Below are 19,426 nucleotides of genomic sequence, written 5' to 3'. Positions count from 1 at the left end.
AATGCTCTCACACATTTTTGTGTGGATGAGACATTTCAATTGAAAATCGTTAATGTCTTGGAATTCTATGCATTTGTAAGTAAAAAATATAAGAAATTTGTTTATAAACTTTGGAAAGCCTAATGAGGTACATCTTAATAGTTAAAATCTAACATACAGAGCAGTAAGTATACTTTGCTGTATTTTAAGAAAGAAGGGAAAAGAAGAATATGTATTTGGATTGCTTACTTATGCATAGAAATTTCTGTGCTAACACATAAGAAGCTAATGAATGATTATATTTGGGGCCTGTAAGGGGAAGAGAGATGAGAGTGGGGTGAAATACTTAACGTATACTTTTTATATTGTTTTGATTTTTAGGACATGTGAATATTCTATTCAAAATAATTTTAAAATAGTAAGATTTTAGGTACAATAATCTATTGTGTTTGCGATAATTGCTGAGAGAGTTATTTAAAAGTTATATACTCTTTGAAAAATGTTTTGGTCTTTCCCCGATTCTGTTTCCTTTTACCTTTTCATTCATTCAGTGGAGTAGGACGAAACTGGGGCTGGGCATCTGCAGGAAGCAGCATTCTTGCTGAATTTGGCACACTACATATGGAGTTTGTCCACCTCAGCTACTTGACAGGAAACCCAATTTACTACAAAAAGGTTAGTATTCTTGCTTTCTTTTCTTTGTTATAAGAGAATCCTTTAGGTTTTATCCCAAAGATTTGATTAATGCTTAGAAAATATTTGCCTTTTTAAAAATTATAGTAAAGAAATGTATCTTATATTTAGAACAGATTTGATATATTTTCTGTTATCTAAGAAGATATAATCACTAGTAAGTTTTCAAGAAATTACATTATAGTCTCTATTTAGCATTGTGCTGAAGTTCCTAGTCAGTATGGTAAAATAAGACAGAGTGAACAAAAAGGTAAAGATTAAAAAGGAGAAAGAAAACAGTAATTACTCACAGATTAAATGATTACCTAAAATATTAAGATAATCAGAGGAACCTTGCGGGTTACAACCCATAAGGTTGCAAGAGTTGGACACGACTGAGCAACTAAGACTTTCACTTTCACATTTAAATTATTAAACAAGAGCTTAATTTATATTTTGAATAAAAGATCAACATGATGTGCTGTGCTCAGTCGCTTTAGTCGTGTCCTACTCTTTTCGACTCCATGGATTGTAGCCCGCCAGGTTCCTGTGTCCATGGGATTCTCCAGGCAAGAACAGTGGAATGGGTTGCTGTTTCCTCCTCCAGGGGATCGTATATCTCCCCCTAATAGCTCAGTTGGTAAAGAATCCACCTTCAATGCAGGGGACCCTGGTTCAATTCCTGGGTTGGGAAGATCCCCTGGTGAAGGGATAGGCTACCCACTCCAGTATTCTTGGGCTTCCCTTGTGGCTTAGCTGGTAAAGAATCTGCCTGAAATGTGAGAAAGCTGGGTTTGATCCCTGGGTTGAGTTGGGAAGATCCCCTAGAGAAGGGAAAGGCTATCCTCCCCAGTATTCTGGCCTGGAGAATTCCATGGACTGTATAGCCCATGAAGTCGCAGAGTCAGACATGACTGAGCACCTTTCACTTCACTTTCTTATATCACTTTCATTGGCAGGCGGTTTCTTTATCACTAGCACCACCTGGGAAGCCAAAAGATCAATATACCTATTAAAAATCAGTAGTATTTCTCTATACCAGCTGTAGCAGGCGAAAATGTATCACTTATAAAAACATATCTTATGTGGTAGGAACAAAAGTATAAGTTTTCCACAAGTAAATCTAACAACAGATAAGCAAAGTTCAAAACTACTAAATGACATTGCTGCTGCTACTGCTGCTAAGTCGCTTCAGTTGTGGCCGACTCTGTGCGACCCCATAGATGGCAGGCCACCAGGCTCCCCCGTCCCTGGGATTCTCCAGGCAGGAACACTGGAGTGGGTTGCCATTGCCTTCTCCAATGCAGGAAACTGAAAAGTGAAAGTGAAGTCGCTTAGTCGTGTCCGACTCTTAGCGATCCCATGATCCTACTGGGCTCCTCCGTCCATGGGATTCTCCAGGCAAGAGTACTGGAGTGGGTTGCCATTGCCTTCTCCGAAATGACATTGAGCTGGCCCTAAGTAAATGGAGAGATGTATTATATTCATATATAGGAAAACATGCAAATTTCAGTTACCTCCAGATTTATCTATAGCCTCAATTGAATGCCAATCAGTTACTCGGTGCCTTTTTTTTTTTTTTTTTAAATGAAACTTGACTAGACATTTCTAGAATTTAAACAGGAAAGAAACATTCAAAATACTTCTGAAGAAAAACATGATGGGTGGGTTTGTATTACTCAGTTATCAACACTACCAATATTAGTGTTGGTGCATTGAGACAAGTAAAACTGATAAACAGAAGGCTACTGCTGCTAAGTCACTTTAGTCGTGTCTGACTCTGTGAGACCCCATTGACAGCAGCCTACCAGGCTCCCCCGTCCCTGGGATTCTCCAGGCAAGAACACTGGAGTGGGTTGCCATTTCCTTCTCCAACGCATGAAAGTGAAAAGTGAAAGTGAAGTCGCTCAGTTGTGTCCAACTCTTAGTGACCCCATGGACTGCAGCCTACCAGGCTCCTCCGCCCATGGGATTTTCCAGGCAAGAGTACTGGAGTTGGGTGCCATCGCCTTCTCCGGATAAAAAGAATAAATAGCCCTTAAACAGCCCGACATATATGTGGAAGTGTGACAGTGGTACCTTTGTAGATGATAATGATTCTAGGAGCATTAAAGACTTAAATTTAAAATACAAAATCTAGTAAAGCTGAAAATACATATACTCTATGGCCCAATAATTCCAGTCTTTGGTATGTACATTTACATCATACATATAAAATCATTGTTTGTATTAGCAGTTTATATGATAAGATTCAATACAGCAGTGAAAATAAATTAATTATGGTCACATTCATTAATCAAAAGAGTATATATAATACAATTCTTAAAAAATTCAAAAGAAGCAGAGCTGAAGAGAATATTGTTTAGGGGTTCAAAAGTGATTTTAATAGAATCAAGGTAATAACGAATGTAAAATTTAAGACTGTGACCACATCTCAGAAAAAGTCAGTGATATGTGAATGTGTAATGGTAAACAGAATAGCAAACGTTATGTTGTGTTGTATTTCTTAAATTGAATATGACTAGAATCTCTCTATATAGTCCTTTCTGTGTATGAAATATTTTATCAGTCAAAAGAATTTTCAGATTCTTCTGAAAGATGGCAAAAGTGAGCCAAATCACAGAATTTTCCCTTTCTTGATTAAATTAGCAATAACAAGACAAATAATAAAGACCAGCAAAAATTAATCAGTAACAATGAAAGAAAGAAAGGCTGAAACCTTATGTCATAAACGTGATAGCCATAAAAAATAGAAGATTTCTGCTGTGATATCTTAAGTCTGTCTCTTGCCCTATCCTGAATCCTTACTGGGCAGAGAAAGAAAGTCAATAAATTCCTGATATTCTCTGTTAATCTTACAAGGGAGACCAGTGCCATAGTATACAACTGCCCACAGCTCCAAATGTGTTCTCACCCTCCATCCTCCATGAGCACTTAGGCCTCAGGAAATGAGCTAGTACACTAGTATTCCAAATCTTAGTGTATCCTGGAGGGGAGATGCACCTCCCCCTGCCCCACCCCCACCCCCCACCACATACACACAACAGGAAGGAATTTGAGGACTGTTCAGCTCCACTGTATCAATCCGAAGTTCAGGTCAGAGCTGACCCAGTTAAACATGAACGAGATGAAAGAGAAAGCATGGCAATTATGCAGACATACTGCGGGAAACAAGAGCAGGGTGGTAGAGCGCATGTAAGAGACAAAGAGCTCAGCTTGAGATTTTACAAAACCAAAAATAAAATAATACAGTAAGATAGTAGAGCTAAAAAAGCAAATTGAGACCTTACATATTTCTGTAAAATAAATGAAAAATAACAAGTAACCTGTACATAGTTGAAAACTGAATCATTGGCATGAAATAAAGGCCAAAAGATAATCATTGTGAAAATAAGGAAAAACATAAAGAGACTTTTTAAAAAGATAAATTTGTAAAACAGAGATAATCTAGCATATGATATTTCTTAAGTGGAGAAATCTTAACCTAACACATAGAAATCACCTGAAAACAACAAAAGGAGAAATGGAACTATTAACTTGTTTTTAACAAAATTGAGATACTTAATATTTCATGTCACAGAATAGGAAGAAAGGTTGGCATAAGCAATCAAGGTCAGAGCGTGGTTTGCGTAGCTGAGGAGAGGATATTGGTGGCTGTAGCTTTCAAAAATAAAAGCTCATAGAAAAGTTCTTTAAAGTAAGTGATACATCTTGAGGTACAAAACCAAATCCTCATTAGCAGCCGTGGGAACAGACTACAGACTGATGTAGACTCTTCTTTGGACCCCACTAAATATGATGTGTTGAGAACCTGGAAAAACAATTCAGTTCAGGATCTCACTGACAAGCTGTATTTGTAGTTGTATACTTTAGTGACAGAAGAGTAATGAATGACAGTGATTCTCTAGTGCTGCATTGCTGGTTTCAGTTGCCTGATGAGAAGCAAAGGCTTAAGAAACCACATTCACATCTGGACTTTACTTATCCTTTTATGTCAAAACTCTTGTGAATTGCTGGTTCAAGAAAAATAGTAATAAGTCATCAAAAAAGAACACATATAGAATTTATACAAAAATATTACCAGAAAAAAGGGGAAGGAATGTGAAAAATAAATGATGGTCAAAAGATAGTTATCAGAAAACAACAATTGAAGACCTGACCAAGCATCACCATGAGAGAGAAGATAATGAGGCTCTCATTTATGTGAAACCAGAATATAAACAGAGATACAGGTATGCAGAGATAATAAGATGCCATATCAGTAATAGAGTGTAATAAAAAATTAAGTTATAGTCAAAATGAAGGACAAAATGGAAGCAATACAAAGAACGCCTTCAAAACATAGTGAGAGACTTGGAAGGCAAAATGGAGACAAGCTAGTGAACATGGAAATTAAAAGATAGGTAAGGTTTGCAAAGGAAATGATAGATGTGGAAAAGAAGCAGAGGGGATTCAATGTATGCATAATTTTCAGAAGGCGAGAGAACTGACTAAACCTGGTTCATGGAATTATTCAGATTGAGATTGTTGTACCTAGATTTGGTCTCAAAGATGTAAGAACACAAGTAATAAGCATCCCTGAGCCAATTCCTAAAACTCCGTGATGACAGAATCCAGTTGAATAAAAGATTGGAAACTGTGAGTTAAAGGGTTGGTGCTATGCTCAAGTCCAGAAAATAGTGAAGTGTATATATAAGGCCCTGTGAATAAAAAAATGTTTCCTCAAGTCATTTATGCCAACTAGGTTATCATTCAGATGTGATGATAACATTCTGAAACAAGAATACAAAAAAGAACACGTTTGTGCTTTAAAAAAAAATTTTTTTAAGCACTTAAAAAACCACCATCCAATCTAGAGATGAATCAAAATAAAGTCCCTGGAAAAGTCTCCAGCTTCTTAATGTATTTCGTGATTTTCTCCCCTTAACTTAAGGAATATCTTTTAGGAATTGAAGTTTAGGAATTCTGGGAATTTAAGGATGTCTATTATGGGATCAATATTTAAAGTTCAGCAATTTAGTTTTACTTTTTCATCTATTAACTTCAGAGTGGTTCATACTTTTTATTACAAATGTTCTATTATGATTATATTTTTATGAAATTGTTTCTGTTCTTAACATTTAGTTATGTACATATTGAATATGTCTAGAATAATGTTTACCAGTGGTGTTTCTGATGAATATTTCTGGAGAGTAGAATGTTGAAATTTAAATTGGTTTCTATGCCTTTTTCTTTGTGCTTTATTGTTGCTTATTTATTATTTTTAAATAATGCTCATATTCTATCTTATAAAAATAATGAGTCATTTAAAAAAGAGAAGCCTTATTGTCTATCTCACACACACACAGTAGGGGGGTAGGAATGTAGGTTCTGAGTGAGAGAAAAAAAACAAAGCCCAGATTAATATAAAACTTTAGTGATTTTTTTTCATGATTGCATTCTTTTTTTTGCTTAGGTCATGCACATTCGGAAACTACTTCAGAAAATGGATCGTCCAAATGGTCTTTATCCAAATTATTTGAACCCAAGAACAGGTCGCTGGGGTCAATGTAAGTATTTCTATTACCACTGATGCTCTGTTGAAATATAGTCTGAAAACTTGTGCTTGACATAGTGATAAGTACACTACATGTAGTAGTACTACATGTAGTATTAGAAACCCCAGATTGTATATAACCCTATGATCTGCTAGTCCTGTAACCTGTGGCAAGTTTCTCATGTCTTGTAGTTTCAGTTTTTATACATTTAAAATGGAGATATTAATAACCCATCTCACAAGAGTATTTTATTTCACGTATGTGTAAGTACTTAGCTAAAATATAGTGTGGCATTTGCAAAGGGTTATACTTTTAAGCCCTTGTTTGTGAACTATATCTTGGTATAAATAAGAGCATTGCTTGAGATAAGTATTTAGTCAAGTAATATGAAGAAGAGTTGTGTGTGTTAAATGACTGGAAGATAGTGTGCTTGCTCTTAGATAAGCTACGTCTGATCATTCATTTTAAAAGGTAACAGTGACAGACTTTATTTTCTTGGGCTCCAAAATCACTGCAGATGGTGACTAAAGCCGTGAAATTACAAGACACTTGCTCCTTGAAAGAAAAGCAAGCATCTATGACAAACCTAGACAATATATTACAAAGCAGAGACATTTCTTTGCCAACAAAGGTCCATGTATTCAAAGCTATGGTTTTTCTGGTAGTCCTGTATGGATGTGTGACATGGGCCATAAAGAAGGCTGAGTGCCAAAGAATTGATGCTTTTGAACATCAAAAGCATCAGTTAAACTGTTAAAGAAGACTCTTGAGAGTCCCTTGGACTGCAAGATCAAATCAGTCTATCCTAAAGGAAATCAGTACTGGATATTTATTGGAAGGACTGATCCTGAAACTGAAGCTCCAATACTTTGGCCACCTGATGCAATAAGTCAACTCATTAGAAAAGACCCTGATACTGGAAAGATTGAAGGCAGGAGGAGAAGGGGGCGACAAAGGATGCGATGGTTGGATAGCATCACCGACTCATTGGACATGAGTTTGAGCAAGCTCTGGGAAATGGTGAAGGACAGGGCAGCCTGGCGTGCTACAGTCCATGGGGTCACAAAGAGTCGGACATGACTGAGTGAACAACAGCATCACTGTCTGTTATTTACCAGACTTTTGGATGAGACTGGAGATTGGGAAAGAATATATAGGATTTTGAATTCAGGCAACTCTCGGGCTAGCAGGCAGGGTTTATATAATGAAATAAACGTTGTAGTAAAGGAAATGTACCAGTTGTTAGGTGAGACTGTGGTAGAAGTGATTTCCTCTGTTTCAGGAGACTGTGTTTTGTTTGTGAAGGGGGTGATGATATCTCATTAGAGTTTTAGAACTGTTCTTTGAAGGAACTGATTTTTTAGAAACATTAAATAAAGTTTTCATGAAAAACATGAAACTAATCTCTTGTAGTTAGTTTATGAAAGAGCAAAACACAAATGGACAGAATACAGATGTTCCTATTTAATCCGAAGAGTGGTGCTAACGAAGATAAGTGACACATAGAGACAGTGCACTCCTTCTGTGCTGCTTTAGTAGAATGTACAGAAGACTGTTTAGTACCATGTTCGTAGCATCTCCGTAGTTTGGTCATCAGAGACCTTTGTTGCTGTCTCTCCACTTTACTGTGTTCCTAAGCAAATCAGTGAAGCTTTTAAACAGAAGATACTGTTCTTTTTCTATTAAATTAATAAACAGAATGGACATATCCCAGTATATCCAGTGCTTCAGAAAATACGAAAATTTGTATGACCTTTGAAGCAGTGACTCATTTCTAGACATTTATTCCAAAAAATTTTCAGACCTCTGTGTGTGTGTGTGTGTGTGTGTGTATACAGACACACACACACACACACATATATATATAAAATAGGGATAATTTGGAAACATTCTAAAGGACTCCTTTTCAATGGAACGAACTTTCTGTGATGAAGAAAATGTTCTATTTAATTAGCTATTTGTGACTAAAGCCTACCACATTGGACAGTGCAGTTTTTAAACTTCTTGTGAAAGAGGTTTGGTTAAGTTATAGTCCCTCCAGGTGTGATATACTATATAGACATTAAAAGTTATGTTATTAGAATGCTTGACATAGAATATGAAGTACCTAGAAAGATATTTGGGAGAAGGAAATGGCAGCCCACTCCAGTATTCTTGCCTGGAGAATCCCGTGGACAGGGGAGCCTAGTGGGCTGCCGTCTATGGGGTTGCACGGAGTCGGACACGACTGAAGCGACTTAGCGTGCATGCATGCATGCATTGGAGAAGGAACCAGCAACCCACTCCAATATTCTTGCACGGAGAATCCCGGGGACAGGGGAGCCTGGTGGGCTGCCGTCTATGGGGTCGCACAGAGTCAGACACGACTGAAGCGACTTAGCAGCAGCAGCAGCAGCAGAAAGATATTTAGGAAAAGAGAGAAAACAAACACCACAAAAATAGGAACCAGAGTGTTCCCTGTGTTTTTTTCCTGAATGTTTGTTTTTATTTTCTAATTTTGTTTACCTCTGTTAACCTAATCTGATAATGGATATATGTTACTTTTGAAGTAAAAGCATTTTTAAATAAGAAGAAGATGCTCTCTTGTACACAAAAATCTTAGAATACTGAAAAATAAAACACTGTTTGAGAATTGCCAGCCTTTCAAATGACCAAAGTATCTCATTGATGGCATCTTAATTAAAATTATAACTCTTTCTCTTCATCAAATGGTATTGTGAAAATTGGATAGCCACATGACAAAGAATGAAGTTGGGCCCTTACCTTATACCAGATTCAAAAATTAAGTCAAAATGCATCAAAGACCCTAAATTTAAGAACCAAAACTTTAAAACTTTTAGGAAGACAAATCTTCATGACCTTGGATTTGGCAGTGACTTCTTCAACAGTACAGGCAGCAATAGAAAAAATAAATTGGATTTCATTAAAGTTAGAAACATTTGTGCATCAAAGGATATTGTTATGAGATTGAAAGACAACCCACGGAATGAGAGTTTATTTGTTAATAAGTAATACTTGCAAACCATATATCTGATAAGGGTGTAATATCCAGAATGTATAAAGAACTTCTCAAACTCATGTTCAAACTCAACAGCAAAAAGACAAACACTCAATTAAAAAGTGGATAAAGAACTTGAATAAAGTTTTCTCCAAAGAAGATATTCAAATGGAAAATAAACACATGAAAAAAATGCTCAACATCATTATTCATTAGGAAAATGCAAATCAAAGCATAATGAGGTATCACTTCACACCTGCTAGGAAGATTGTAATCAAAAGGACAGATAATAAGTGTTGGTGAGGATGTGGAAAAATTGGGACCCTCTCATGCTACTAGTGGGAATGTAAAATGGTATAGCCACTGTGAAAAACAGTTTGGTGGTTTCACAGAAAGTTAAGCATAAAATTCCATATGATCGAGCAATTCAACTGCTAGATAGATACCCAAAAGATTTGAAAACAAAGACACAGAGAGATATTTGCATGCCAGTGTTCACAGCAACATTATTCACAATACCGGTGGAAACAGGAAAGTATCCTTCAAATGGATAAATAAAATGTGGTATATACATATAATGGTATGTTTTTTAACTGTAAAAAAGAATGAAGTTCTTATACATGCTACAACATAGATGAACCTTGAAAATATTAATCTAAAATGAAAGCCAGTTGCAAAATGACAAATATTATATAATTCCAATTATATCAAATAGCTAGAGTAGTCAAATTTAGAGAGACAGAAAGTGTATTGGGGGTTGTCAGGGGCTTGGTTGAGAGGAGAATGGAGTTATTGCTTAATAGGTGTAGCATTTCTGTTTGGGATGATGACAAAGTTTTGGAAATAATGACAATGTTTGTACCACATTGTGAATGTAATTAATGCTACTGAATAGTACACTTAAAAAATGGTAAAAATGGCAACATTCATGTTATATGCATATATTTACCATAGTAAAAATTGCAGTAAAAAACAATTCTTTTAGTCATACTTGCTTTTTTCCCACAAAACGAATCCAGATTACTTCTTTAGAATTTCTTCACCCACAGCAGTTATTAATTTTGAGAATGTTATAAAAAGAACTATTCACTGGTTGTTTTGGCAAGAGGTCTTTACAATTTTAGGGGAGCTACCCTGATATCCCTTTAGCAGCTGCAGTCCTTATTAAATTGTCCAGTTTGTTCCTTTTAGTATTTCTGTATATTTCATATCAGCTTCTGAAAAGTATATCAAATTCTATTATTATCTTTGAGCAGTAGGCATCTGTCATAACTATAAATAGTCTGCAAAACAAACAGTGAACTGAACTGAAATTTAACAATTCAGCTTTGGCTAACTGTATTATAATTAGAGTAATGATAATGTCTGTGACATGCACACAGCAATCACAGAAGAATTATGGTAATTACCTCCAGGAAAAGTACTTAGCAACAGATATAAAAGAATGTAGTAAGCAACCTAGATTTAAAGGCACATCATTAATATCTTTTGTTTTTTGCTTCATTTTTTCACTAGTTTTCTATGTACAGTACTTAACCTATGCCATTTAATGACTTAAGTGAAGAAGATATAGGAAACTTATCATTACTGATTCATTAAATTTCATACTACTGATTTAAAATATGAAAAAAGTAAGAATGGGTATAATACTTGGAGTTGAAAGACTAATCCAGGTTTTTCTGCCTAATAATTTAGATAAGTTAATTAACCTCATGCCTTTGTTCCTTCATCTGTTATTTGTACTTATTTTATTAAGACAGTTATGTGAATCATATTTATGAGATAATGAATATATTTAAAAAATAAAAAAAAAATAAAAAATACTTCATAAACTATAAAGCATATGATACAGATCTGTTTATTCTAGAATTTCCTATAAGAACACTTCAAGAATTAGCTTCTTAGAACCTCATTAACTTTATGTTAAGACAGAAAATGTAACCATTGGTAATTTAAAACGGATCATGGAGTGACATGGTACATCAAATTTGACACCAAGGCGGGCATGGGTTAGTGGTTCAAATAAAGTCAGACTACTGGGCGATAAATTCCATAGTTAACTAAGGATCTCAGGCTTCTGCTGTGAATTTATTTATTGAATATATAAACCTCTACTGAAATGACATTCTAAAAGAGCTGATAAGAACCTGTTAGGCAGGACTGGGACTGCATCCTATAACCTAAGTAACCTGTAACTAAATCTGTAAACCCTGGCAATAATTCACATATCTAAAAATCATTGCCTCTAAACTGTGATGACAAGACATTTACCTTTCCAAGGTTTTTCTCATTAATTCATCTACTTTAATTTTTTATGTTTTCTTCTCCTGCTCATTTGTTAATCCTTAGATCTACAATATATTGAGAAATATATGTGTGAGGCAAAAGTGCAAAATTTTAAAATGCCCTACATATTATTTTAATTACTTTTATAACTGTTATGTTCCAAAGGACCATTTGTGTCCTTTGATCATGTCTTACATGCTGTCTGGGTGAACTCCATGATGGCTTAGATACATTTTTATAAATCCCAATTTTATAACTCCCAAAGGTATACTGCTAACTTATCTCTGGATTTCCATGTTTGTTATACCCATTTAGATATCCATTTAGTCCCTCAGATTCATCATGCCCAAGATTCAGACTCCTTCCACTTTAAGTCATTTCCCCCTCTAGTATTCCCAATTTCAGGAAAGAGGGCCACTGTTCATTCAGTCATTTGCCCCAGCAAGAAATCTAGAGTTCATCCATGACTTCTCTTTCTTCATCCTTTCAGTAAATACCTGATAGATAACAAACCAAAAGATTATGGTAGAGTCAGAAAAGATTAGATTATTTTAAGGTGTTAATAATAAGAGGTAGTTTCAGTTGACAGGTAGAAGTTAAAGATAAACCAAGAGAGAGATTGCTGAAAAGGAAACAGAAATGGTTAGTGTTCAGAGCTAGGTAGAGTGCAAAGAGTAGAGAAGGAACATTTTTTCCTCTTTAACAGGCAAAAGAAACAGATAAATTAGTAGATGGGGGTACAGATAGTTGAAAGATGCATTTTGGGGGTTAGTGATCTGTAGTTTTTCTATGAATTTGAACTTTTGTTTGTCTGCTGAGATTAAGGAAGAGGTAGAGCTGTGGAGGTCTTTTTTATTATTATTCTTTATTTAGTTTGCCATGTTGCAGCACGCAGATCTTCATTGCAGAGCACGGACTCTCAAGTTGTGGCACATGAGCTCTAGAACACACAGGCTCAGTAGTTGCAGCACGCGGGCCTAGTTGCTCCGTGGCACGGGGATCTTAGTTCCACAACCAGGGATCAAATGCACATCCCCTGCATTGCAAAACAGATTCTTAACCACTAGACTGCCAGAGAAGTCCCTTAGAGGTCTTTTGAAAAAGAGATTTAAAATCCCTGCTTTAGGGAATGGGAAAGATCACAAATCAAGGGGTCATAGAAAACTTGACAAGCAATGCAGAGGTTCTCATTGATGGTGAAAGTAGACTCTCAGTTCAGTTCAGTCGCTCAGTCATGTCCAAATCTCTGCAACCCCATGAATCGCAGCACGCCAGGCCTCCCTGTCCATCACCAACTCCCGGAGTTCACTCAGACTCACGTCCATCGAGTCAGTGATGCCATCCAGCCATCTCATCCTCTGTCGTCCCCTTCTCCTGCCCCCAATCCCTCCCAGCATCAGAGTCTTTTCCAATGAGTCAACTCTTCACATGAGGTGGCCAGAGTACTGAAGTTTCAGCTTTAGCATCATTCCTTCCAAAGAAATCCCAGGGCTGATCTCCTTCAGAATGGACTGGTTGGATCTCCTTGCAGTCCAAGGGACTCTCAAGAGTCTTCTCCAATACCACAGTTCAAAAGCATCAATTCTTCAGTGCTCAGCTTTCTTCACAGTCCAATTCTCACATCCATACATGACCACTGGAAAAACCATAGCCTTGACTAGACAGACCTTTGCTGGCAAAGTAATGTCTCTGCTTTTGAATATGCTATCTAGGTTGGTCATAACTTTCCTTCCAAGGAGTAAGCGTCTTTTAATTTCATGGCTGCAGTCACCATCTGCAGTGATTTTGGAGCCCCCAAAAATAAAGTCTGACACCGTTTCCACTGTTTCCCCATCTATTTGCCATGAAGTGATGCGACCAGATGCCATGATCTTCGTTTTCTGAATGTTGAGCTTTAAGCCAATTTTTTCACTCTCCTCTTTCACTTTCACCAAGAGGCTTTTGAGTTCCTCTTCACTTTCTGCCATAAGGGTGGTGTTATCTGCATATCTGAGGTTATTGATATTTCTTCTGGCAATCTTGATCCCACCTTGTGCTTCTTCCAGCCCAGCGTTTCTCATGATGCACTCTGGATATAAGTTAAATAAGCAAGGTGACGGTATACAGCCTTGACGTACTCCTTTTCCTATTTGGAACCAGTCTGTTGTTCCATGTCCAGTTCTAACTGTTGCTTCCTGACCTGCATATAGGTTTCTCAAGAGGCAGGTCAGGTGGTCTGGTATTCCCGACTCTCAGGTCAGCTGATATTTTACTGGCTGGGTGCAATAGGTGAACAGTGAAATAAAGATCACCTGTTGCTTCCTTTCCTATCCAGCCTAGACTGCGTAGTATCTGAACCAATGTGAGAATACCTTTAGTCTTCTGTGTTATCTGTCCTACAAATCCAATGCTTGTATCAACTCAGCCATGTACCTTTTCCATTCATCTATAGTCAGCTGAGCATTGCTCATGAAAATCATCAATAATAAAGGTTAAAGTCACTACAAATTTATAACAAAACTGGGCCCTAGTGGCTCGGACAGTAAACCTACCTGCAATGCAGGAGACCTGGGTTCAATCCCTGGGTCAGGAAGAGCCCCTGGAAAAGGAAATGGCAACCCACTCCAGTATTCTTGCTTGGAAAATCCCATGTACAGAGGAACCTGGCAGGCTTGCAAAGAGTCAGACACAACTCAACGACTAAGATGACTACAAATTTATAATTTCCAATTGTAACTGGATCACCAGTACCCCTGACAGCTCTAACTTTGATCAGTTTACTTTCTTTTTCTTTACTCTCCTTAAATCTTCTGTATAAAACTCCTATCCATCCTCATCTGTCTTTTCACCATTTCTTTTTAATTTCCTGCACAATTTTAGTATTTACGTATGTCTTTAGTAAAAAGTATTTATATAGATTAAGAAGATAGAACTAAAAAAAATTGCAGAGTGAGTCTCAGTTTATTTTAAAAGGTGAATTAAAACGAGTTAAATTTGTTGATATTACTGATCGATTTGGACTGATTCCAAATATCCTTTTTATTTTGTTTACTTGCTTTTGTAAAAACAGTTTTACTAAGGTAAAATTGACATACAATAAGCTGTATGTATTTGAAGTATACAGTTCAATAAGCTTTAAAATAAGTATAAACTTAAGAAAAGTATCACTACCATCAAAATAATGAACATATGTTCACCCCAAAAGACTTCCTCATAATGCCTTTATGATTTTTTTTCGTTACTCCCCTTCTCGCTCCTTTCTCAAGCAACCAGTGATCTGCTTTCTATCATTATAGATAGGTTTGTATTTTTTAGAATCTTCTATAAATGCAGTCCTTTATATGTACTTTCATTTTTTCTGGCTCCTTTAACTCAGCATAATTATTTTGAGCTTCATCCATGTTGTGTGTATTAGTAGTTCTGAATATAATCCCACTTTGTGGAATACCACAATTTGTTTATCCATTCACCTGTTGATGGACGTTTGGGTTATTTTCACTTTGGGGCTGTTACAAAAAAGTGCTGTGAACACACAAGCCTTCTAGTGGATGTATGTCCTTTTTTTCTCATGAGTAAAAATCCAAGAGTGGAATATTTGTATTTTATGGGAGGTATATATGTTGATCTTTTAAAGAAACTGCCAAATCGTTTTCCAAAGTGGATGTACCATTTTACATTCCTATCAGTGGTGTTCTTCCACGTACTCATCAATAATTGAAAAAGACTACTAACCATGTAAAATATCACATCCAGCAGAAAAAGATTTCCTAGAAAATTGGGTTCAGATGTAGAGAAGAGTGATTATGGTACCGTCCTACTGGATTAAATTTGAAGTATGTTGGCAATAGGGCTGTCAATATAATGTTCAAATTATTGCTATGTAATATAGTCATTGTAATTAAAAAATACTATTTTTGTCCTCTATCTTCTCTTTTTTCCACCTCCATCCTTTTTCTGTTGCAGATCATACATCAGTTGGCGGGCTAGGAGACAGTTTTTATGAGTACTTACTAAAAGCATGGTTGATGTCAGATAAAACAGACCATGAAGCCAGAAAAATGTATGACGATGCTGTTGAGGTAATTATTATCGGAACATTTACCTGCTTAACATCTCAAATATATTATGTATTTGATAGAAATTGATGAACATCCTGTACATATATTATTATTTACATTCACTTAGAGTTTGTTAGTATTTCAATATAATAGTCATATATTGTTTTCCTTTATTGTAACACTTTAATTGTTGAAGAATTTAGTGTAGCATATTTATGTATGAAAATTTATTTCAGTTATTTGTAGCTATTTTCTGCAGAGCCTGGAAAAACTTATGACTTAACATACTTTTCCATAAACATTTCTATTTTCAAATGACCAATTAAACCTACACATTGAGAGCCGTATAGGTATGTAAGGACAAAACACTTTTATAGTATTTTTTACATTTTATAGTGTTTGCACTGTTCTGATTCCTTTCACGTATGTGAAGTCATTTAATCTTCTCTACCGTTTTACTCATGAGACCTCAAGGTGCAGAGAAGTAAAGCTTGCATAGCTTAGTTAGTAATGGAACCCATATCTGAACAGTCTAGGTCCAGAGCCTGTACTCTTAACTCCTCTTCTATATTGTTTTATATTTATGTAACCTTGTGCTACAGTGTTGTGGCAATTTAAAATCGGGACAGATTTCATTCTTGGAAACACTTATATGTGGTATTTCCAAGTGTTAGTCACTTTGTAAATTATTTGCTTCTGATCTAGTATAAACCCATATTCCTTTAATAATTTAATCACTTTTAAAAGTTGTATATTTTATACACAGCAACACCATTCTGACTGTAGTCAATGACCCATACTTAGAGTTATAGTTCTTTTGTCTTTAAGTTAAACCAAGGATCTTATTAACCATATATATCCTCACTTTTTAAGGAACTAATCTCTGTAGTTTTATAAAAACACACAGGAGTTGAACTGATATGTTGCATTGTACTGGTTTGCCTACCGTAGGTATAAATGTTTCTTGAAGGAGTGTGTTGACTAAGAAAATGAACTAAACTATAATCGGGAATCTGTACTTTAGTAGGTGACTTCTAAAATTCTTTATGAAGACTTACATTTTGAAAAGTTGAAGAATTTTATTCTGTTATTAAACTTTAAACCTGGAAATTTTTATGATGCAGGAAAAGTTAATGTCTAGGAAGAATGTAGTATTTTTAGTATCACAGTGTTGAAAATAGCCACCTGTATCAGTCCCACTGGATTGTGGCTTCTTTGAAGACAGACATTTATTACTGTCTTGCATGACCTGAAACAATAGGTATTCAGTAAGTACTTGATAAATGAGTGTATTTAATATTTTTATTTTTGATAAAGTGTGACATATCGTATATTGTGTAATCATTTTTTCTTCATAGTTTGCTGTTTTCTTGTAATAATTTAAACCTGAAAACATTTTCTCTTTTATTTTTAATAATTTTTCCTACAGGGAAAAGAACATATTTGTCATTGTTTTAAAATTATATATATTAATACTTTTAAAAGCATGATGCCTGTTTTGAAAGTTAATCTCATAAATTAAAATTTATTTCCCATGAATCATCTGCTATATGAGTTATGTGTCCTAATTTTCTTTCTATATTTGTTTTCTGTATCCTGTTTTTATTAGTCCTTAGTTTGAAAATTGGCACCTATGAAATAACCAGTTAGCTAACTTTCATTTTGAGACATGTATGCAGTTTTTGCAATGTTAATTATCTTTGATAACAGAATTATGTTAGAAGATAGAGTATATACAGATAGTAAAATTAATGACATGTTGTATGCATGGAGGAGATAGGAATGATTATGAATTTTAAGATTCATTCTAATTTAAGATAAGTCATTTGTAAATTTGTCTTTCTAAACTAGTGTATTTAAATTATTCCATCCTCATCTGGCCTTCCTCTACACTTACAAGTATCCATATCCCTGGTTCTTATATCTTAGCTTTCTTTTTAAAAATTGTGTATTATAGATTTTATATTCTGATCAAGTTTATATTTAGTCTTTATTTGAAATAGCAAAAACTATACCTTTTATTCAGTCCTTTTGGAGCATTACTTTCTTGCTCAGACTTGTTCAAAAAATGTCAAACTTCTGAATGGCAGTTAACTTTTAAATTGAACTCTTAGGCTTTTGTCACATTTTTAGAGAAAAGGGAGCTGTGCAAGAAGTTTTAGGAGTCTGTAAGAGAATTGTTGGTAAAAAGTCCTGTCTTTACCCACCTTCTACTTTAATCCCAGTAGGCCAATGGGGATATGTTTAGAAATCTTTTACTCATAACATAGTAAGATTTATATTACTATAAATAGTAATTAACTATAAATTACTATAAATATATTTATATTACTATAAATCTAATATACTATGTTACTGTGATGAGCAGAAATAAAGTGATACAAATATCACACAAAGATTTAGAATCTAAACTATGGATATTGTCCTTTAGGCATTTATTGGGTGCCATAAATACACACACACACACAGAGGCTTCACTCGTAGCTAAGTTGGTAAAGAATCCGCCTGCAATGCAGGAGACTCCAATTCGATTCCTGGGTTGGCAAGATCCACTGGAGAAAGGGATAGGCTATCCACTCCAGTATTCTGGCCTGGAGAATTCCATGGACTGTATAGTCCATGGGCTCGCAAAGAGTCAGGTACAACTGAGCGACTTTCACTTTCACTTTATATATGGAAAACATGCTGGATACCGTGAGGTCCAGAAAGATTAAAAAAACATTGTCCTTGTATTTAAAAGGAAATAATCTTCATTATAAAAACTAATTTTTCATTTGTGCTTGAGTATTACAGTTAAGGACTTCCCTGGTGGCTCAGATGGTAAAGTGTCTGTCTACAATGCGGGAGACCCGGGTTCGATCCCTGGGTTGGGAAGATCCCCTGGAGAAGGAAATGGCAATCCACTCCAGGACTATTGCCTGGAAAATCCCATGGATACAGTCCATGGGGTCGCAAAGAGTCAGACACGACTGAGCAAAGCAACAGTAAATGCTTATTATCATTATGATTATCAGCTACCCCTCTTTGCTCTAATAGGCTTAATAAAATTATCAAAGAGTACTGTTTATTTATAAAATGACTTATTAAACAATCGTTGAAGGCATCCTGCAGGGCTTGTGGAGTATAAGATGATAAATAAGGCATAGTCCTTATGTTTCTGTAAAACAAACATTGTGACAAGGAATATAGAAAAAACATTTGAAAGCTGATCGTTATTGAGCTTGTCAGAGAACAGCCCATAATATGAGTTGAGTCTTAGTATCTTTTATTATCAGAAAAGTATAATATTTAATCATGTATAATAATTTCTACCAGAGAGAATTAAATTAATGCAGTTCCTTATAGTTTTACAAAGAAGGTGAAGAATTAATCTTTAGCTCCTCTCAGCAAAATCTAAGAACATGGGCCAAAGGAACAAAGCTCTTAAAATTTTTCATTTTTAAAATTAAGCATGATTGTTGGACTCTACTTTGTGTTATATTCAGGTTTAATAAAGATTTCTCTCATCATTCCCATTCCTTTCAGTAAAGTTGACATTTCAGAAGAAGTAAAATTGACATTTTAGGAAACTGGATAAAATTGATATTATCTCATGGCCTCTCTTAACCATGGCACAGCCTCCAAAACAAATGCCTAAGTTTTTGAAGGAAGGGACTAAGGAATTATGTTTGAACTTTTCAGTTTATTTTTCTAAGTTTTATAACATTAAGCTATTTCACCTACTAAACCTTCTTAAAATACTTGAGCAATTATATGAAAAAGAAGCCATTTTAACTAATTACCAAAATCATATTTTTCTGTTTAACCTGAGTGTTATTCTTCCTATTAACATTTTGTTGTATGAAATAGAAAATAAATTAGCAGGGTCTCTGAGTTATAACTTGTCATCCTGACCTCAACTGAGTGATTATTATGCA

At 35.3% G+C, this 19,426-nt stretch overlaps 1 protein-coding gene across 2 annotated transcripts in view; it reads left to right on the top strand.

The window, feature by feature from the left end:
• MAN1A2 (mannosidase alpha class 1A member 2) overlaps window positions 1–19,426 on the top strand; it is a 152,798-nt gene that overhangs the window by 93,564 nt on the left and 39,808 nt on the right. For both annotated transcript variants that reach the window (XM_027535743.1, XM_027535737.1), the window contains 3 exons: window positions 531–654; window positions 6,107–6,200; window positions 15,415–15,530. In XM_027535743.1, the coding sequence (XP_027391544.1) occupies window positions 531–654; window positions 6,107–6,200; window positions 15,415–15,530 (334 nt within the window). The remainder of the gene's footprint in view (window positions 1–530; window positions 655–6,106; window positions 6,201–15,414; window positions 15,531–19,426) is intronic.

This window comes from Bos indicus x Bos taurus, chromosome 3, assembly GCF_003369695.1.
Source record: "Bos indicus x Bos taurus breed Angus x Brahman F1 hybrid chromosome 3, Bos_hybrid_MaternalHap_v2.0, whole genome shotgun sequence".
Classification (NCBI taxonomy): Eukaryota; Metazoa; Chordata; class Mammalia; order Artiodactyla; family Bovidae; genus Bos; species Bos indicus x Bos taurus.
This window is presented reverse-complemented; position numbering and strand designations above follow the sequence as displayed.